General features: G+C 41.1%; 1 protein-coding gene across 3 annotated transcripts in view; it reads right to left on the reverse strand.

Annotated features, from left to right (window-relative positions):
* Window positions 1–23,216, reverse strand: part of pax7a (paired box 7a) — a 42,841-nt gene that overhangs the window by 16,113 nt on the left and 3,512 nt on the right. For all 3 annotated transcript variants that reach the window (XM_037975287.1, XM_017408815.3, XM_017408814.3), the window contains one exon: window positions 5,346–5,545. In XM_037975287.1, the coding sequence (XP_037831215.1) occupies window positions 5,346–5,545 (200 nt within the window). The remainder of the gene's footprint in view (window positions 1–5,345; window positions 5,546–23,216) is intronic.

A 23,216-nucleotide genomic window follows, 5' to 3' on the forward strand; every position in this document is an offset into this window, starting at 1 on the left:
GCTCGGCTGCTTCTAAAGACCCAGTCTGAACCCTTCAGTCTGCTATTTCTAAACAAACGCAAAGTGTAGATCAGTGAAACTTACTACCATTGGGATGTAGTGGAGCGTGGTCCGATGGTCTGAACTAAGCTCCAACTGGGCCAGACAAACAGCTGCCTGGCTGTGGGGGTGGGGGGGGCGCACCCCTTCCCTCCACACACTCCCGGTCACCCCACCCCGCAGTGCCACTTCACCTCCGACCTCATCCACTCACACCACCCTCTTTTCATGCTCACTTTAACTTCCTTTCCTCTTTGTCATCAGAGCTTATGAGGAGGCGCTTCATCACAGCAAACACAAAAACACTTAAGTTTTTAAGTCACTTTTTGCTTTCATTTGTCTAATGTGGCATTTTAGTTTCTGCCCTTTCTACATAATCCTTGATAAACCCTATAAATTTGGTAATAAAAAGGATGCATCCAATACAGTTTACTGTTGGGTGGTGAATATTAAAACAAGGCCTTAAACGTGGTTATTCATATTCTTGTGTTATTATGTTATAATATTCTGAATAGTGAACTAGTTATATAACTCCTCAATAAATGTGTAGTTTTACACTTCATAACTCAATACACATATTTAACATTGTTTTGTCCTAGTTGAAATAAAAACTCATTCAAGGCTGCATCAATTATTTTATTTTTATTTTTTTGTAAATTGTATTTGCTTTTGCAGGCTTTTACATCTTTCACAAGGATTTCAAGCAGCTAGACGACATTAATGAAAGAAAGTTTGGTTTTTAAAAGTTTACTGTACTGTTTTTTTTTTTATTTAAATGCACTAAATTCTGTAACTTTTATTTAAAAAGCAATAGGAGGCTTGTTTAGTCTAATTTGTGAGGGGGGAAAAAAGGTGGAAAAGACCGAGTGGCTTTCTCCAACCGACATCAGACTCTCAGCACAGAGAGGGATAAACATGAACTCAAGTGGCGCCTCACATGTGCCCAGACGCTATCACACACATGCATATATTACGAGCACACATCTCACACAGCCTAACACACAGCCTGAAGCTGAGGATTTGAGGCTGTGCTCTGGAACCTGATCACAAAGTCACCTTGGAACAGAGATTCTCCTCTGCTCTCCCCAATCCGGTTTAATTCTCCGCAGCGCTTCCTCCATGTCTCCCCGCTTACCTACAAGTGTGCACCCGAATTCACGTGGCTCACGTCTGACTCCTTTCTCATGAACTAAATAAAGGTTCCCCTGCATCTACCGAGTGCTTGGACAGGTCTGCGTCTCTGGATCGCTGTGGAGAAAGTTTTGGCAGTGGGGAGGGGAGAGAAGAGTTGTAAACCCTTCAGAAGTCAAGTTTATTCCCGCTCGAGAAAACAGATGAGGAGCAGAGAAGACTAGAGCTGACGGTGTTTTAGAGGAAAAATCACAGCTAACTTCAAACCTACGATCAGATAAAAACCTAAAATATCTAGATTAGCAACGGAATTTCAGACCCTGGGTCATGTTTGGCTGCGTTTATTGCTTCTTTTGTCTCAATCCTCCATTCAGCTTGAGTCAAAAGAATGGATTCCTATAGCGATTAAGTGGCATTTTCTTCCTGATCAGTGATAACACACGCTCACACCAACATTGTGAAGGCGTGACAGTGCACTGCAGTAAAAGCCCCTCCGTGTTGTTTCTCTTAAACAGGATCATTTATATTTCAGAATTGCCCGTTTAGACAATCCTCCATGAATTCTTTCACCAAAGACAAGTCCTGAATGTGTGACGCCTTTCAGGAGCCAATTTGCAACATTCGGTAGATGAATACCAAGAGCTGAGCGATAATGACAAAACAAAATGTGCTGCTGACTTCATAGCCATAAAAACACAGAGGGGTGATGCAACCGACTTCAACATACAAATCCTCTTCGGTCTCATACCACGCAATACCCTCCCCCTGCCTTACACATTCTCCTCCTCCTCTCTTCTTTCCCCTCTGATTCCCTCCCTGCCTGCCTTCCAGACTGGCACTATGCTAATTAAAGTAGCTAGGAGTGTGAATTTGTGAGGAGAGTGGGATTAGTTTGATAAGTATCAGGAGTACAGAAGCACTGTACCAAAGTCATTTAAATTCTAATAATAAGAAAGTGTTAGAACATTCACACTGATGCATTGCAACAATTTCTCCCCGACAATCTACACAAATCCTATTTATTCCTTTATGAAAAGTAAACCCACACTAGCGGGAATACAGCTGCCTGTTGGGTTTGGTTTTCACTGTATGATTCTACTGGGAATTTGTTTTCTTTTAGTGCTGAAACTTGAGTGACTGCAAAACAATCAGGACGTGTTTGTTACCTGCTCATCAGTTGTTTGAAACCTATTTTTAAAAGTACCCGCATGAGGTTGAACTCAGCTTTCCAGCTCTGTAAAGTACAGCTATAGAGGCTAGCACAAACACTACATTCTTTCAGTGTTCTCTTTCAGGCCACTACAAGGCAGAGATGAAGAAACTTTTTTTTTCTCCTTTTACCAAATTGATTTGCATGCTTTGTAAAAAGCTATGCTTATGCCTTATTAGATTCCACTAACTATTATAGCTACATGGGCAATGTTTATTGGTAATGAAAGAGGACCTATGTGACAGCTTTGGTAAAAGGAGCCAGCTGAGATGATGAGCTTCAGCTCAGGACTCAAGCTCTTAAAAAATTCAGTCTGAAGAGGAGCTGGATGTAATTTACTTCATCTGTGAGAGCTGATTTAGAGTGACCTGCAGCCTACTGCCTGCACATTCCACCCTCCCCAGCGTTCCCCCACCTGGTCCCTCTGAGGGAACAAACAATGCGCTCATAGAATGACTTTGCTGCCTGCTCCTGTTAGTATTGAGGGGTTATCAGATGGAAAGTGGCAGAGCACACTGCATCAGCGGAGGATATAGTGAAGGTAGACTTGGCAGCATCCCCTCCTACGGAGACAGCCTGGAACTAATTGCTGAGAGATATGGATCACATCCCACAATTTGTCAGCTGGGGTGATAAAACCATTGCACGGCTTGTGGTGGTAAAGGAGTACCGGTAGCTCGGCTAAAAAAGGGGCAGCGGGCTGATCAAGATAGATGGGGAGAGGGTCTTAAAATGGCAGGCGAGGGCAGACGCGAGGCAGTTAGCTCTGTTTATGAGTTTAGGTTGTGAGTCAGCGCTAAGCCAAACACTCATCACTTCCAAGAGCATCCAGCCTTTTAATTTACAGCTTTAACTGCCAGGGCGGCCTTGTTTGCAGAGGTGCTACCCACGCAAATTACCTCTGTGCCCAACCTAAAAACTGCTTTCCACATTAGCACCATCTTTAATAACAAATGGGTAACAGTCAACCATGACAGCTCATACAAATCTGAGTTAAAATATGAGAGTGTGGGACCCTTCTGCAGCCCCCACCACCCCCACCTCCCCCCTGCCATTTCTCTCTCAGCCTCAAACCGCGGTCAGCCTCTGAACGACATCTGGAAGATGCGTCATTGCAGCTGCGCTGGAGAAGCTTTGCACTCAGGCCAAAGGGTCTCTTTTCTCTTGCCCTGTGATGGACCATTTGGGCACCCATGTCAAAGCCCAGCTGGTGGACAGCTTCTCATGTACACGCCAGCAAATTTACATTTCATCAACATTCTTCCACATCGAGTTTCATGTCAGCTGTTCACGTCTTTTAAAAACAGGGGTTGAATAAGTGTATGTGGAATTTCCAGTGCTCGTTAGAAATTAGTTTACAAGCTTGGGGTACGTTGGAATAAATGCAAAGAAGGCTTAAACAAAAGTTGGAGCCATGTGTTCCTTGAAACATTGAAACTGCAACACCGTTTTGGGTAATGTTTATTTTAGTCTCCAGAACTCTTTGCTTTGTAACCTTCTCAGAAAATCAAGTTTGAGTTGACCTTTTGAGACTTTCAAAGCCTTACAGAATTAGATTATGAGGAAAACAGCATTAACAAATTATAGCCATGACTCAAATTCCTCAGGTTTTCACATGACATCATTTAAGTCTATTATCTAACTGCAAAGAGACAGCAATGACTCTGATGGCTTTCTTCTCTTGCACTCATTTTTAGTCACTTCTGGCACACTGCTGCGTCAACACACAGGCATTAAAACAGGCAAGAATTAGTCTTTTTTTGGATGAGGTGTCTCTGTCCTCCATAATGACTCAGACTAAACATACACATTTGTTTGTATCATTTATCATAATTCTAAATATGAAGCAAAACACTTGGTTTGTTCACTTCTGCTAAATCTTTATAACTCAATGTATAAAATGCCACTTTTAAAATCACCACTCTGACAGAAATCACTACCTCACTGCATTTATTTCTCACACAAGCAAATGGGAAACAAGCAACTTGGTTGTACATTCTTTTCTTCCCCTCAGAAATACTGCATATGCATGTTGGGGTTTTTTAAGATGGACAGTGACATATGTGGAATCGGTTTCCCAAACTGTGATGAACAGTTAGCATGCGGTGAGAAGTCTGGGCGGTTTTAGAGTGAGTGTGAACGACTGTGGTAAGAAGAGAGGGGTGCCCCAGACTTTTTTTTTTTTTTTTTTCTACTAGCGGCTGATTGATTAATGTTGTTGTCGGGGCATGAGGTCCCTAGAGAGGATGAAGAACTCTGTGTGATATGTGGAAGGTTTTACAAGCAGCGGCGAGCTTGAAAGTGGTGGGATGAGATCCTGGCCAAAGGCCGAAATGAGAAATCCATCAGGAATGCATTCCCTTTCTCTCCTCTTCCCCCCCCCCCTTCCCGTCTTTGGAAGAACAGCTGCTGCTGTAACTCTACTGTACACATCTTCCCTCAATCTTACACACAACTGTAGGGAGCTCGGGCTGTCGGTCTCGGGTGTGAAGTGAGGACGTATCTCTGTCAAAGTACTTGAACATGAAGGATAACATAGTACAGCAAACTCCTTGCATTTCACAGTGAAATATGATTTAAAAAAGGGGAAACATGGTCCTGCTTGATGAATATATTGTTGGGGTTAAAAAAAAAGAAAGAACTTTGTTAAACTTTTGGTGAAAGATGTTGTTTTTGCAAGAGAATAGTGGTATTCTGTATTTCTGCAGCACATGACCCTGTGAACGCTGCACGCTGATGGAGTGAGGTGAAGTTTTATCACTTCAGCATTAGTTTCACATGTGCCTAAAGAGTTAGTACACCCATGTTACAGAGGGAAAAAAAACACACACGACAAATACAGCCTGTAGAGGTTTAAAATTCTGTGGATGTGAGGAGTGGACAAACTTTTTGCCACAACCAGCGAAATGTATCAAAGCATAATGTGTGTGCTTCTTAATTTGTGTGCTGATGCTGATTGTCGAACCTGTACTCTTGCTTCTGTGAGTTTTGTCCTCTGAGCCAGCTCCTCTCTGGTGTAGATATCGGGGTAATGCGTCCTTTCGAAAGCCTTCTCTAGCTCCTCCAGCTGCTCAGCAGTGAAGGTGGTGCGGCTGCGCCTCTGCTTCCTCTTCAGGGGCAAATCGGGCTCTGAATCTACATCCGAACCCTCGTCCGTGCGGTTACCTGCGATAAAAACAAAGAGGCAGATCATGTAATTAAAAGCTAGTTGAAAGGACTTTGAGTATGTTCACTGTTTGTAGGACACAGCAGTGTTATCTGCATTTCTAAACGGCCTCATTTTTCACACTCAGGAGTGCAGGGCTTGCATCAGAGAGGATTCAAATGACAGCTACTCATCTCTAAATACACAACTGGGAGAATATTATCTTAATCTGTGGATATTTATTTAATATAGAAGAGGCCCTGGTATACAATCCTGCTTGAGCGAGGGGCCCCAAAGGCTGTGGAGGCTGAGAGCCCAGGAGGAGAGGGGTGATAGCTGGTAGAGGGGTTAATCTGCAGAGGCCACCTTGCTGCTCCTCACCCTGCTTTCTCTCTGTCATTGGCTCAGGGCACACTGCTCATACACAGCTCAGCCAAAGTGTATAAATCTAAGCACAATATCACACCAAAACCATTCAGTCCCATGTGTTTCCACCTGCTGTCACTGAATGAATTAGAGCACATTTTGCTTTACTTTTTAGGCATTCAACTAAGCTGAATTTTTGCTCGAGGAACATAGATACAAGCACAAAGCTGTACAATCCAGGCCGACAGGGAAATTTTTGACAGCAAATACGCATTACCATTGCACATTACCATTATAACTGAATTTAGAAAATTGCATCATTTTCACCTCCTCTGCATGTCTATTCAAACTACATGGCCCTTTTCATTTCATGTCACAAAATTCTTATTTTCATAATTTCTTCATTGAGACATTGACAAGGCAGAGTGATGTGCCAGTGTTGCTCCAGGCCTAGTTGGATTGCATCATGCACAGTCCAGAAAGTGTGGGAGAAGGGAAATAAAGGGAGATATTGAAGAAGAGGGTGCATGAAGAGATTTCTGTTCCTGACAGAGGCCCTTTGCCATCCTGCTCGGATGAAAATGCTCACCTGAACGTCTCGGCTTCCCCCAACTCATTGTTCCACCGCTCCCAACAGTGTTTGTATTTCACTCTAGTCAAATCTTTCAGCATAAGTGGACAAAAGAACACTCAGACCTTGCCTCCAAATAACAACTGTGAGAACAAAAGAGCAACAGAGCTGGCGGAGTCTCAAGGCCAGCTCCAGAGTTTAATTAAACAAGGAATTATGGGATTATATGGAGACTATCATTACAGGCCACTCTATGAGTCTTCTGCGAACATTTTTTGTCCCCCTGAGCTCGTGCTCAACGATTCTGTGCGGATTACATGTGGCCGCAGGACATGAGGCCGCATTCATTAAATCAATTCTTCAGTCTTATCCTTTTTAATAAAGATTGATTCTTGAAGCACAAGCTCACTCTGCTGTCGAACACCCTTGAACATACAAAGTTGAATATGTACATACACCACATATCCCTTTGTTGGTTTTCATGAGGATGCGTATATCCATTTGCTCTGTAACTCGCCGTGACAACACTTGAGACCAGCCCAGCAGCCTGCAGATCATTTTCCAAAGTCACCTCTGTGTCCCTACAGGGAGATGTTGGGGTCAGAGTCGACACATGCTCAACGGGGTTCTGAGCGAAACTCTTCTCCTCCTCAAATCATTTTCTCGTCCTCTCTTTTTGTTCGAGGCGCTTGCACAGACTTTACTTCGCCAGTAAACCTCTGTGGCAATTTGTGTCACATTTAGCATGCCACCAAGCTAATGACTGATAAACCTCAGCAGACAAAGGCTTGTACTCCTGCTCATCATTAAGCCTGCAGAGCCAACACATCTGCTCTTGTACATGAAGCAGAGGCACAAGGTCAAAGGCGCTGCCTGTAATGAGTAAGGGAAAATGGAACACGACACAAGCCGAATGCAGCCAAATGGGGCCGAGGCTGGGCGTAAAACTCATCTATATGCTGACTATATTTAGGAAACAGAGGGCAGAAAATGTCTTAGAAAAACACATGGCTGTTTTCCTCATAGACACGAGACAGAGCCTGAGACAGAAGCTGAACAAACATCAGCAAAAACTACCATTAAGGTTGTTTTCTGCAACAACAAAAGACTAAATAGGACTAAATGAAATCCCTGCAGGACTGTTAAGGTCTTTAATGTTCTGCTGGGCACAAAAAGGTAAATTCTGATTAGACCTTCGCATAATACGACTGCTGTAATTTCCATTCAAAGGTTCATAAGATATTGATAAACCACTCATGCCTTGTCTCATTACTTATTGTCCAATTAGAATCTAATTATGCGCCATCCACTGGGCACGATTAGTGCTGCGTACTCTCCTCCAGGGGCCCTCCAAGGTTTTACCTCAATATTGATTTAAAATTGTGGCCATTATAAATAGGAATTAATCAGGTTTACACTCTGCTTTGTCAAGGTAAATGCCAGATTAGGCTTTAAATAAAAAAACACCAGAGGCAGTGCAAGCAAAAGCTACTTTAATCCCTGTTTTATTACACCTCATGGCTTCGAAAATATACCATTTCAATACAGAAAAGTTCAACTATTCAGCTGACAAATAATAACATTTTATATCCAATTACAAATCCAAATGATTTTTGCAAACATCAGTTTCAGATGTGCTTTGACTGTTCCCTGAGTAATCCTCAATTTACTAACAGGAAGTGATGAAAATCTTTCAATGTAAATAAGGCCATTTATGAAGAAGAAAAAAAAAGAGAAAAAAACATTTTGTTTAGCTTCTGGAGATGTTTCACAACCTTTTACAATTAGTTTCAAATAACTTTCAGATGTGATAAGCTTTGCTTTTTCTCCTTCATTTCCTATGTGCATTGAAATGTTGGAGAATAGTCCGCCTGCTTGCAATCAGACTGCAGTAAAAACTACAGAACAGCTTCAGCAAAATAAATCATAAAAATAAATCTCTACAGCGCATCGTGAGCTGAGGTTCTGTATGTCCATATGATTGTGCACCAGGTCGATTGTCCTATAACTTGCTAAAAATGTTGTTGTTGTTTTCCCTTCAGCTGCTTACTTCTGCAGAGTCGCCACAGCGAGCAAATTCACATGATAGATTTGGCAATTGTTACGCGCCAGATGCCCTCTCAACCTGGGCTCAAACCACCGCACTGACCACCACACTGACCACCGATCTACTGCGCTCCCCTGTTGCTACATGAAAATAAAAATCATACAACTTACATATGTTTAAAAACGAAATTACTGAGTAACAATTTTAAGTGCTGCACTGACAAGAACAAGCAGCTGACTGTGTTTAATTGGTGCAGAGATCCATACTGCAAATGAACTCCGGTCAAGAAAGCACATCATTTCACCCCGCTGTGATTTTGCTTTAATGACACTTTAAATCTGACCAGACCTTTTAGATAAAACACAGTTCTTGCTCTTGAAGGACCCGAACTGCCAGTTAATAGTTTCGAGGTTGCTGTGAGGTTTAAAAGGCCTTTATCTTCCTTCTTGCTCCTCTGCTGACCTTTCAGACAGACCTCAGGCAGATGGGATCCTCATCACACGACGGTTTCTCCGAAACCAGTCATCATGTGGACCCCCATCTCCCTGCTACTCTTCTTTAGGCCTTAAACTCCTCCAGTTCCCCACCTTTACCCCCCAAGATGCTGAGGTAATGCTAATTAAACGGACAGCTGTGCGCTCAATGTGGCAATTAACCAGCAATCTGTAAACGTGCAGGTTTATGATACGTAACAACACCAATAAACATCATGTCTACCAGGCTGCTGAAACACGCTGGCTAAATTAATGCAATTGATAGTTAACCAGTTATATTTACAAGCAATAATGTCAACAAAAACCACAGAAAAATGTGTTGGATCTTTTTAAGACAAACCGTTACGCAAACAATAAAAGGGGTTTAAAAGGTAATAAAATAGGCAAGATAGTAAAACTATGTTACACAACAAGAGTAAAAAGACAAAAATACTTAAAATAAACTATTAGAAAAGTGAAAAAGAAGCGCTGTTTTACAGGAGTGCAGGTGCTTTAAATCCCTCGTCTCTATCTCCCCTGTAAAAGCTTAGAGTAAAGTAGCTCCCATCACAGTCTCTCTTTAATATCAGAACCCACGGCCTCAATATCAGCGATACCTTTGCAAACTATCCAAGACAGAGGGACAAAAACAGACAGGGCTTTGGCAGTGCAGCATTAGCTCATAATGGCTCATTTTGAAAAGCATATTAGTTCCAGCATAATTACAATCGGGCCTCACGCTCTGTGTTTTGCAGGCATTCACAGGACCAGCCTCTGCGCACCGAGTCACACCAGTTGACTGTGACTGACAGCAGATTTAGTTGAAAATGCTGTTTTTTCCTCCCTCTTTTTTTCCCCACAGGACAAAAATAACACCACATCTTTTCTCCCTATTTGTGTTGACTTGTTTATTTTGTGCCTACCTTTTGTCGTACTTGATACTTCAATTATACTTTTTGTCAGTCAGAGGGGGTGAATATCAAAAGGCCTAATTATGCAAACAGGCCTGTGATAAGAGGCATCTGCCTCAGATGGGATCTGCTATCTCTGACATGCATCTGTCTCTGTGCTGTCTTCTCTGCTCCAGGCCTGCATATAAACACGCCTGCCTGTCCCCGGGACTGCATGCGATTCAACCACCAACACTGGAGTGGAGGGATGTATCGGGGGCGGCTGAGAGGGGAGGGTGGAGGGGGGGGTGGGGGGCNGGGGGGAGTGGGGGGTGGAGGGGGGGGGTTCATGCAGCAACATCAAATAACTAACAACTTCTCAATTTGCATTTTTCCGAGAATGGTGCAGCATCTCTGTTTAATGCACTTGCCTGTTCATCCTGAAGGGGTTGCCGAGTTAAAGAAGCCGTGAGATTCAAGGCATTTACCGAAGGATGTGTGAGATAGGACCCTTATGTGAATACAAGATAGACGACAGCGATAAGCAGAACGGTTTAAAGACAAATTGCCTCTGAATAATCTTTTCCTTTGGATATCTCTGTGCAAATGAAAAAGAAAAGTGTGTGTATATATATATTAAAAAAAATCTAAACTCTAAAAGTGAGCAAAGGCTAAGTTCAGTTAGAATTTATTTCTAAATTTTAGATTAAATTATCTGGCCCAAGATACCAGCTGGATTTGAGAGATCAAGTTAACTGCTCACTTGGTCTGGTAACAAGCCAAAATGCATCATCAATTTCCTTTGGTTGTCAGTGACCTTCTCTTGGTTGTAATTTGACATTTAGCTGAAATTGAATCTGGATGAGATTTGTAACAGTACATAAGGGCATTAAAACTCCACGGTGTATCAGAAATAAAATCATTCTCAGCTCACCTTTATGGACAGATGTCAGTGGTTTCAGTTTTACCTCGTGTCGGTTGGTTTGTAGGAGAGAAAATGTGCTGAAATTTATTTAAAGTGATTAAAGGGGAGAAAAAGCTGTAAGATTATGTTTACAACTTTTACAAGCAGAACTCAGACACATTTAAGGAGACTTCAGTCCTACTTAAAAAAGGATCTGATAAAACTGGAAAAGAGTGCTCTGTTTTTATAAGTAAACACACAGCCTCTTACTGTCAGTTTTAGACTTTCTTACATCTACATTCCTCAGGAAAATTCCAACACTTTTCTTCCCTTGTCTCTCTGACAGAATCACAGTCTTTAGAAAAAGGAGGGCTTAAAAAAAAGAGGAGAAAAAGGCAAGAAGGAAGAAAGATGGGAGGCTCTATAATCTTTGGCTCTCACAACAAACAATTAGCCCCCTTCTCTCTGTTTGAGGTGGGGAGAAAGTGGAAAGGGGGGGGCGCGAGAAAAAGCGGAGGAGACAGAGAGGGAGAAGCAGCGAGAGCGATGCTCTTTTATTGCTCTTGTCATATGGATGAAGGCGCAGCGCGTCCATGAGAGCGCACGCTCACCTTCAACAACAGGGCGTCCACTGGGCCTCCCGGCCTTTTCAGCCCAGAGAGACGAGCACCTCAGGGGGCCATTAGAGCATGAATAGAGGACTGACAGCCCTGTGCAGCTCTGCAGGGCATCCATAAACGCTGACATATTGACTCCCCATGCCTCTGCGCTGCCTGGGTTTGAAAGCGTGAAGGGCTTGAAGGGTGGGATTCTTTCTCTTTAAAATACTACTGGCTAAAAGTGGGATATTAGCAACAATTTAAATGTTTGCTTTTGACTTCGAGTCAGTCTCACCGTCTACGTGAAGCACAGATTGTCTTTTTTCAAAGAACAGTTTTGCACGTTCAGGTTTTAAAATGTAAATTCTTATTTTTCAAAGCCTTCACAGGGTGGAGTTGAACTAAAAATGTGCTTTAAAAATATGTCAGTTAGCAATGCAATATCAGATTTTATTTACAAATCTACCAGATCCTTTCCTGCAGTTTCACTTTTTTTAAAACAAAGTCAGATGGAAGAGGATCTAAAAAGGACCGTGTGGACGGTTTAAGACTTCAGAGGATTCAGAATGTGAACCCTCTTTGAGGCTGCTGCCACCCTTCGCTTCTCTACCACGACCGAACCTCGCATAGGTTTTCTCTCCTCATGAGCACAACGTCCCCGCCTGAGCCAAAGACTTTGCTAATTGAGGTACAAGCAAAAATAATGAAATTAGGAGAGTACTAGAAAGTAAAAAGGAGCCCATGGGGGTCTCTGACAAATGGCACTAGAGCCAGAGTCCCGGTCCCCCAACAAAAAGCTCTAAGAGCCTACGAAGGAAATCAAACAGCTACGTCTCAGGGCTGTGAGCCGAGGTCTCCTGGAGGAACAAATCATTTTTCCAACAAAGCCAAGGAGAGATTACTGGGCAGTGTATAGGAATGCACAGCAGACATTTTTACGAGCCCAAGGGAAGTTTTCTAATTTTCTGGACAAGGATGGGCAGCAAATATTGCAGAAAAAGTTTGTGATATTCAGGACACTATAGGACTACAGGAGGGTGAAGTAGTCTCTAAAAGAGAGAAGGATGGAAAACTTGCCCCGAATCATTTTTATTAGAAAATCTAATAATAATAATAATAATAAAAAGATAATTTGATTTAAAATTTCAGAGAAATGCCACTAATGTTCACACAAATTGCAAAATCTTAAAATACAAATGTCCAAAAAAAGACTTTCATGCAAGTTAGTATTCAACAGTGGCATAGAGGATTGAAAGTAAACTAACTGTTAAGAACTTCTTTATACGCAACAATTGAATAAATATTTCCCATAAAAAGCTTTTTTCTTTTTTTTTTCTGCACACAAACATCACAGTGGATGGCAATAATTTCTGAGAGCCCTCCATAGTGAGTGGTTGTAATGTGCACAGTAGAAAAGCTTTTTATACAGAGGCAACATATTCCCCAAGGAGAGAATGACTGACGATGCAGAAATAAGCCCATTAGTTGAAAAGAGGGGACAACATTTGAAGTTGTTATTTTGTCGGCGAGGACAGGAGCTCCACCCCACTGTTTGGACAAGCGCTTTCACATTTTAACTCGGTAGAAGAAAAACACATTTCTGATTTGCAACACTCGGGGAACATGTTTATTGTCTTTGCAGCTAGGAAAAACATGCGCAATTAAAACAAATGACTATTTCAGCGGCGCAGCCTATCAGGAGCATAAAATTTTAAATGTTCTGGCCCTAAGTAGCATAGGCTAATGGCGATTTTTAAACTAGCAGACCATGGTCAATGTTCCTCATTCATCACTGAGGGAGAGCGCGGGCGCACAGTGCTAAACATAATTACTGTTGCACATTATGTGGGCCATTCCTGTATTGTAATAAAATTAGCCACAAATGCTTTTTGTCTTTTCCAATGCAGCTCCATGGAAACCAGCGGATGGTCGTAACGCAACGCGCCGTCCTGATCTGTGCCAGCTGTCAGAGTTTGACAACCTCAGCTGGCAAGGCAAATTGGAGGAAACTACATTTCTTTCAATAAAAGATGTGGCTCTGACCCGCTTATCTGTCACACAATTTAGCATGGACATAATAAAGCCAACGATGTCATGGTGTACTGTACTCCCATTTTTGTTCCCCTTTATTATTTGACACAATAATGACAGCTTATTTGCCAAGAAAATTATCTCTTTTTGCCAAATGTCTTGCTTATTGTTGTTTTTGTTTTTTGTTTTTTTCTATTACCACACAGGTAGACGATTTACTTAAACTACAGATATTCTACACTCCTTAAATCCAAAATTATATTTTTTAAAAGAGTCTAATTTGATCATTTCTCCCCCTCCAATTCTGTCTTGACAGATAATATTTCTAGGCTAAAAACTACATCTTAAAAAATAATATTACACCCAATCCATTTCAGAAATTTCAAAATAGCACAAGGAGACACAACAAAGCAAATAAATAACTGTTTGTTTTTTATTTTGGCTACAGTGAAAGAGCCAATTTCATCTCAACAGTTTTACTGCATAATAATTACTGATCAAGCTTTCACAAATTTGCAGGCCTTCTGTCATTATGTGATATTATCTGCAGTCTGGCAACGGAATTTATGTATTCTGGTAGATAAAGTAACTTGGAAAATTACGACAATCAGTGAAATTACAGACTTAATTTGATATTTGGAGCTGAAACGACCGCAGACTGCGCCCACTCTAAGGAAGTCCAGCCGTACCATACAAAAAGAGCGACATTATTTTACCAAATAATTCGATTGTGGAGGGTTTTCTGTACATTAAAGCATTAGTTCAAATCTTTAAAAAAACCTTTCAACTTCAGTTCAGAGAGAAGGTTTAATTCTGATGAGCTAAAAGCAGGTCCAAGAACAAACACTACTTTATAAACCTTTCCATCGCCATCAGTTCTGCAGTACAGAGCTGCTTACATGCAGTTTTATGGTTATTCGCAAGTGTAAATAGCTGCAGCAGCTAGCTGTAGCACATCTGGTCCTACAGGAATATAATACTATTTCTGCCAAAATAATTGCGTAAAATAAAACTGACAGTCGTAAATGTGGATAATATAGTGTTTAAAGAAATCTTTTAGATTAAAGTTGTTTTAAGACGTCATTAATCTATTTTGGTCTTGGCCTCACTCGGACTAGCCATTAGCTCATCAGTTCAGTCTGAGTTAAACTATTTCTCCAAACTGAGGTTGTCCAAAGAGTCTATCTACAACAGGTTAGACGCTCACTGTTCATAGTTTTCCACAGAGCCTCCCTCGATAGATCTGAACTATGAGTTTAAATGAAGTCCTGATGCAAAAAATACTGGATGCTGTTTGTTTTACTCTCTAAATTTTAGAGAAGCTAACGTTAATTTTGGCTTATTTTTTGCAGAATAACTTCTCCTATAATGCACAGCTGCACCATCGCGTTTGTTTTCGCTATAGGGTGAAAAAAACAGTCACTAAAATGGACATTTCAAAGCAGTTAAATGAGATTTCTTTCCTCAAATAACACACCATATATGTACCAAATACCACAGGTTTTGCCATTAAAACATTTACAGCTAATATCCCCTGCTGGGAACACTTGTCTTTCCTTGTGGCATGGCTGGGAATCAGCAGTGAGGGATAAATAAATGGCCTTTAAAAAAACATTGGCCATCTTGTCAAGACACATATCCACTCAACAGCGGCAAGAGTGCACATGTCAACTCATTCTCTTCCCATTTCCTCATCTCTCTCCCCTATAAGACACTTCTGTCTAATGAATTAGAAGGATTGCAATCCCACAGGGCCGAGCAGGAGCTCTGCCATCCCCGAGTGTTGTTTTCCCTCCGGACAGCCAGTTCATTGTCCACTATCGAAGGCAGCAGTGGCCCAATCAGGATTCATTACAGCACTAACTCTGTGAATGAGCTGCAAACACACAACTGGCCGAGAGAAGAAACGGACCTCCTTGGCACCCCCCCATCCAAAACTTAATTGGATTGCCAATACGGCCCACAGACGTTTGAGAAGTCGGGGAAAAAAAAACAACAAAAAAAACAATGGAGCAGAAAATAAATACTCTAAAGCCACAATGATGACTCCACTTGGTAAACTAACACAATATTGATCGTCTTCTTCTTTTTTGTTTGTTTAGAAAAGCCTCATCCCGGCTAATAGCTGTCTGAGAATGTAATCTCTCCCTTGTCCCCCCCCCCTCCTCTCCTCCCCTCCATATTCTCCATTATGTGGCTCCTTTTAGCGAGCCTCAAATAGTTTCGGTTCAGCGTCGCACTGGGGTATGGGGCATGGGACCGGGGACCAATTGTTTGCTAATGTTGACACCTGCCAGAGCAGGCTTGGTCTATTTGGGGCCCGCCAAGCTGTAAACTGGATGCTCCCCCTCTTTAGCAAGATTAAGTGTGGGTTGCTGGGGTCACAAATCACTGGACTCCCTCTGATGTTGTGAGGCACAGAGCCAGAGACTAAGAGGACTAAAAAGGGAAAGCTGGAGAAGGAGGGACAGAGGAGGGAAGGAGGATAAAGAGTGACAGTCTATTGTTTCCTAAAAAAAAGGGGGGGGGGAAGAATAATGTATCTTCTTGAGTGAGTGCACATAGCCAGTGTGCCCCATTCAGAAAAAGAAAATCAATAGTGAATAAAGCACACAACAGATTTCAGATGAGAAAACTGATAACTGTTTGTTGGAAATTCAGCTTCAACAGGAAATCATCTGTGCTTTCTTTCTTTTTATGTAAATTTACTGCATTAAACCTCAGCTTTGATAGTAAAATTTTTTTTTTTTAAATTTAAAAAAAATAATGGACCGTCATCTTTCATGTTACCTTGCTAGACAGATTTACTCGGACATAACTTGTGTTTGTTTATTTTGTCTTTTAAAAAAATAAACACAAATAAATAACAAAAAAAAATGGGCTTCTGCTCTAATTGCTTTTGGTAAATCTTCAAGCTCTTGTCTTTTCATTTAAACAAACATAAAGCCAAAGAGAAACCTTTTGACCAGAGCAGACAGTGCCCAACTCCTCCTCCTCCTCTTCTTCTTCTTCCTCCTCCTCCTCCTCCCTTCCTCTGCAGATGTACATTAATGCAAAAAGGCAGAGATCTGAGCAGCAGCAGAAGAAGAACCCTGTCTTCCTTTAAAACTGCTGCTGTCCAGCCTGATCGTGTCAGTTTGAAGGCCCCTATTCAAAAGTATTCATGCATCTGCCTTTGAGGCACAATAGCAGCTAGTTTATAAACTGTCTGCCCAGGCACCCAAAGGCTTTGGTTCTTATTGTTTTCGTCCCCTTAATAAACTTTTTGGAGGAGTTCATCAACTTGCCTGAATAGCCGATGCAGCAAGTCTCAAGACTGAAAATAACAGAGGGGTCTACTCTCCTCCCTCTTCTTTCTCTCTTCCTTTTCTAGTGGCTGTTTGGTTAACAATAGCAAGAGGAGGCTGTCAGACATCACAGGGCCTTTTTTTTGTATCAATACAAAAAGGGAAAAAGCTCTTCAAAAAGGGAATTGAACACAGTTGTGTTTGCAAATTTGCCAAGATCTCTTCAAGATAAGCGACCGAAGCAGCCCAATAAGCTGAGACGTTAAACTACAAATAACACTGATCCTTTATGAAGTGTGCGATTTAAGTGTTTTATTTTCAAATGTAAAAGTTCACAATTAAATTGATGTTAGAAGTAAAAATAAAAACCAACAACTGGACACCTGTTAGACAAGCAGTGCTAAAATGATAGGATGCAATAAAGTGTAATTTTGAATCTAAGCCATTAATCCTCTGTCATACCTTCAAACTCTGCTGAAAAAAAAATAGCCAAACTTAAAGGTCTTTAATAGATGTCTACTCTAATTAATTTCATACCCAATTAAAACAAGGCCATAGTCCATGCACGGCTGGCCTGTTTAGCCCGCTGGAAGGCCATAATTGAAGTAAGAGCGGAAAAAGAGGGCTGCTTAAATACGACAAAAAAAAGCTCACAGCAGTCTAATTCAACAACATTTGCCATCCTACCACGCTGATCTGTCCCCCACCTTCCTCCTCCTGTCCCCCTCTCTCCACCATATGACCCAAAAAAGGCCTCATTGGCTGCCCCTGGACCAACCACCTACAGTTTCCCACCAGCGCGCTGGGTGCACTCTAACACCCTAATTAGATGTGACAAGTTCAACGAGCCGGTTTCAGAGGAGGAAAAGCTGGTCAGGTTATGATTTCCGAGTCAGACTCACAGGGGAATCTGTGGACAGCTGATTCCTGTCAGCCTCATTCATCTTCTTCCAGCCAATTAAACATTAATGCTAACAAAGCGCTGGCAATTTGGGGGAATACATTAAACGCCTGAAGTGGAAATGCAAATGTTTGAGGCAGTGTAAGTAGCACTAATAATAATAATTATTATGTACAGTAAATAAAAACAATAGTTTATTAAATGACAAAAAAACCCCACAAAGGCACGTGAATTTAAAAAGATATCACGTTTAAATCAACCCTAACTTTAATTCCTTTGAGATTAACCACATTTGGATGGTATAAAAACCACCAACCTTCACAAACGCAATGCATACTTTGTCTCCTGCACAAAGCTAAATATCTCTACCTGTTGACATGCATGCGTGGGTGATAGCAAAGGAGGTAGGAAATGGAAAAAGCCAGTCCAACGCCAGCTTAGAAGAAGATGAAACATTGAGATTTTTCTATTTCTTTTGGACCCACAGCCCTGCGGGCAGAGGTGCAGGATCCCAGAGCCCCATAGTGAAAATTGGCGGAATAAAACACAGGCAGAAATGAGAGACGCCCTACTGTTGTGACAGGATACCTGGAGGGCAGCGCTTCCTCTTTAATTTGTCTCGTATGGTTTGAGACCCCCAACCACCAGTCATTCAATCCTCAGAGCCTGTGTAAGCCTGCTGAATATAATTCTCGATGGTGAAATTATATGCTATAATTAAATATCACATAATTTCTATAAAAATATATCTATATGCTGGGTGCAAAGAGGCATCTTATCGACGTTGCTGTTATCACATTAAAAGTAACATCTAAAAATGGGCCTATCAGCATTTGTGAGGAAAATTGCAGGCCAAACAAAGGGCACCTATGGGCTTACAGCTTATTTTCTGATATTTTCGAGCAGGAAATGTTAACCTTGAAATGCTGCTATCTGGGCCTAACAATGTGTGATCATAACCCCATAAATGAGGGGAGAAATTGAATCCTTTTAAGTTATTAAGCAGGAAAGGATTATAAACTCGTCTTTATAAATGAGCTAGAAATCCCCATGTCTTTCTCTGTACACTTTTTAAATTTCCCACAAGAAGCTGGAGAGGGAAGATTGCCCCCTTTTCAAGAGCCCCCCACAAGAGATGGAAAAACCATTTTTGTGCCCAGATAGGAAGTCGTCCCACATGGTAAGAGCGACTTTAATTAATAGACAGCCTTGAGAGGTATCACTGTCAGGCTGGATAATGGTGACAGAGCTAGTGTTTGTGCTTCCATGAATATTTCTCATGTGATCAAAGTCAAATGCCAGCACAGAGTGAATTTAAGCCTACTCCTTTTTTTTTTACGTTGTTGACACTTAAAGCTCCTGACTCTAAAATGTGTCGTCGGGTTGGTAGGTCTACAAGCTTTAAACTGCGCTCTTTTAAAAAAAAACAACGCTCATTACTCACAAGCAGAGGGCTTCGTGTTATTGTGTTGTTCGATTTGCTCACATGACCAAAAGGCCAATTTGTTCCTCCAGAAGTCGCGCAGCTGTCATCAAATCTCGCGAGATGTCAAAAAAAATAAAGAGAAGAAAGGTAACAAATCACGTTTAAAGACTTATCCACTCGAAAAGCTATTAGATGATTTAAATAAAACTAAATATTCAGCTTTAAATCCACTGTTAAGTAAATTGCTGAAACTAAAAGTGAAAATTGTCACGTCTTTTATCTACGCCTTCTGACCAAAAGACCGTTAAAATACAGTCGCCGTTGCTAGGCAACGTCTGCTTAACAACCAACGAGCAGGGCTAAGCTAAGCTAACGGCTAATTAATCAGCTACATGGATATATACTGATATATAGCTGTCTTTTTGACGTGTCACCGATTAATTTTAAATATTATTTTGTGGTTATATAATAAATTAGGCAACCCTGCTGCTCCTATCAACATGTCGCTGTTATTTATTATTTATTTATTTATTTATTGTAGGGAGAAAAAAAACAGGCACCCATCGTTTACCCTGTGCTAAGGAACAAAATTAAACCCCTATTAAAATTAATTGCTAAAACAAAGTCTTACGAGAAAACCAGCAGCAATGTAGGCTACATTTAAATTCAAAAATCAAAGTCACATGTCTAGAAACATTAAAAGGCAGCGTGGTAGCCCAATTCACTGCTCTATTATAGAGGCCTAGCAACCTATATTTTTAAGTATAAAAATAATTAAAAGCAATTAGGTTTAGCCTTCCTTCTTTGTTGTGTTTTGTTCTGTAAACAATGTCATGTTATATATCGCACCTTATTTTATTAGCTGTAAAATAAATATCTATTCACTTTATAGAATTTATCCATCTGGATAATAATAATAATAATAATAATAATAATAATAATAATAATAATAACAACAACAGCTACTATGTCGTGTCTTTTTGCTCCTGCCCCCTTTATAAGAAATGTAGGCCTACCAATGTAAATTCCAGTGAAATGTGGCTTGAGTGGCTGCGGGGACAGGGGAGGTTAATCCGAGTTTAATGCAGTGAAGCACAGCGCAAGGTCTGGGCTATGATGGGTATGTTATCTCTGCCCAACATTTGGGTCTCCCTCAATTTCCACCCAGCCAAATAGCTGCGAGAAAGTGCAGATGGAGTCACTCTCAATGCCTGAGGAAAAAACGTTATTAATAGCTAAATAACTTCCCCATACTTTCACTGAATCTCTCTCACACACTGTTCCAGATGGATTTGTTTGAAGTGGTCTCTCGATTCATTCCCCTGTCCTTCTCATTCAGCGCGGCTTTAGACCCGAAATATAGCTACATTATATTACCATACACTTAGAGACTGGGCGGGCGTGCGCGAGGGTGCGCGCGCACGCCCATGCGTGGAAAGGCACCGAAGTGGCAGCTTTACGCGCGTTTATTAAATATAGGCAGAAACTGTTTTTTTCTTTCTTTCTTTTTTGTGTGTTTCTTGAGGAAAACATGGGTGCATTTGAGTTTTTGTTTATTATTTTTATTTCGTTTTTGGCCTGGTTGGTTATTGTTTTGAAGCAAAATCAGCGTTTGCAGAAGTTACTTGGAGCTAAGCCTGAAGCAAAAACGAAATAAATAAATTTATTAATTAATAAATGTGGAGACAATAAATTTCTGTAAACATTTGCGAGACAAGATGCAACTGAAAGCCTCAGCCTCGCAGCGGTAGACATTTTACGCGCGTCCCCGAGTGGCGCAGCCTCGCTTTTTTTTTTGCCGCGCGCGTGTTTCCGACCCTGAATCTCTGGGCTGCCTCTGTACTTCCTCACACCTCTCCGCCACTCTGTCACTCTCCCTCCCCGGTGCTTTGAAATAATCCCACCTGGCATCTGTTTAATTACACCGAGGACCTGGAGTAATCCCGCGGTTTGCTGAAGTGTCCATCGCCTGTCTGCACCTTGTCTCAGACAGTCGGGCTGCATCTGTGTGGCAAATTAACGCTGCGCAGCTGATTTTAACTGGTGTGGCGCAAAAAAAAAAAAAAAAAAAAAAAAAAAAAAAAAAAAAAAGCTGCATCCGTCTGTGCATCCTTTCCTGTTTTATTTTATTTTTTAATGAAAGCTCCTGCGTAAATTGCGCACGAACCAGGATCTCCGCCTGGAGCTTTATTAACGCCATGAGCTCCTGAATGTGGAACTTTTGTGGATGCACACACGCTCAGTTTTGGTTTGTTTACTACTCACAGTACCCATGTTAAAAAAAACACGTTTTCTCTTTGTGTGCAGCAAAAAAATAAATAAAATAAAATACACATTGTAACATGGTGCAAGTATTTAAATACTAGTTTATAAGAGCCAGATTAGAGCTGAGATAAATCCGTGATGTAACCTCTGGAGGAAAAAAAAATCAAATACGCAGACCTAATAAACAAACAAATAAATAAATAAAGTCTTAAAATCTGAATAAGTAAACGAAAAGAAAAAAAAATCTTATGAATTTTCTGCCCTGGGCGAGCCACGGAGAGCTCCGCTCTGAGATGAAAGTGAAAAGAAATAAAAGGCTCTATTTAATCTGCTTTAAAACCCCTCTCCACATATAAGGGCCGCGCTTCAAACTCGGGGAGTGAGGGGCTGATTGGGGATAAATACATTTCTTACCATGCCTCCAAGCTATTACACCCGGCACGAACACAGCCACCTATTCAGCAACCATCGTTTCCACTGCTTACTCTAATAAGTATTAACATTATTAAACGCCATCCGGATGCAAACTGCATTACGCGCGGAGTGAGTCTCTTTTTATAGCAACCTAATTCAATCCCAATTTAAAACACAAGCAGCACTAAAAGGGGGGACGACGGAGCTGCGACATGACGGATGTTTTGCTGCGACAGTTAAAAGTCAAATAAAAAATAAATAAATAAATAACAATGAGAGCGGCGCCTCTGCGGTCGGAGCACCCAAAGGATCCCACCGTCCCAGCAGGCGCCGCTGTGCGTAAAAATCCAACTCCAGCACAACACGGCGGCTGTTTTCAACCAGCAGGGTTCGCAGCCCATCTGTGTGGATACAGGAGATATTTGCCAAAAAAAGGAAAAAAAAAAGGGGTGACATTTTCCTCCTAACATTAACGCGTGGTGTGACCGAAAAAAGAGACCGTTTTCACGCTATATACCGATTCTTCTCCAACGAGCCATTATACAAAATTACAAAACTATCTAGCAGCGGGGCGTACTGAATAATTCATCTCCTTTTATGTTTCTCCTCGCCTTTTGTCCAAAGTTTTTCTCTCTCTTTTTTTTTCTTCTTTTACCAGCTTTTTAAATGTGAATGGACGGGACCATAGTCGTTTTTTATTTTATTTTTTTTCCGTGGCTGTGCTTTCCAGGATTTGCTTTTGTGCCTCGGACTCTTCACTTTAGAATAGCTTCAATAGAGAGGAGGTTTTGTTCCTGAAGTTCATCTTCAAGTTTGAAAAATATTTTTTGGCAGTGTTCTTTTGAGGTGGGGGTTTAGGGGTGGAAAAAAGGAGGCTTTTGTGGTTTAAATCCAGAATTTATTCTCACGTTTTATCATCAAAAGGAGAAGCGTTTCTATCGTTTGCACCTCTCACTTTGTGGCCAACAGTCACGCATTAAACCAATAAAAAAACGACACTTAAATCACGCGTTTTTGTATCATCTCATATTTAAATAATAATAAAAAAAGAACACTAACATAATAGCAATCATCTACGCGTTTTATATTTCATGGAAATAATATAAAAAATGCTGCAAACACATAATGAAATTGACCACATGAGATTATCACTCATTTATGATTATTTAGGGGCAAATACCTGCACACTTTCCTCTACCTTTTCTTCCCTAATGGGGCAAATAATAATAATACGAACATTGATTTCCACTTTAAGTGACAAGTGGTGAAAATGTCAGCGGAGTGACATCGATTGTGAAATGGGTCAACTGTCAGCTGTCAGTTTAGGGCTCCTGGAATGAGCGAGTGAACGAGAAGGGGAACGTGGGCACCCCCCAAATTAATTTTCAGCAGTTAAATACCTTCTGCCAAGGCTCTCATAAATAATGGAGTGGGATGAACAACTGCTGGCTCGGAGTTAAAAGCAGGAAAGAAGAAGAAGAAGAAAAAAAAACCAAATAAATAAATAAATAAATAAA

The sequence above is a fragment of the Kryptolebias marmoratus genome, linkage group LG4 (genome assembly GCF_001649575.2).
Source record: "Kryptolebias marmoratus isolate JLee-2015 linkage group LG4, ASM164957v2, whole genome shotgun sequence".
In the NCBI taxonomy this organism is placed as follows: Eukaryota; Metazoa; Chordata; class Actinopteri; order Cyprinodontiformes; family Rivulidae; genus Kryptolebias; species Kryptolebias marmoratus.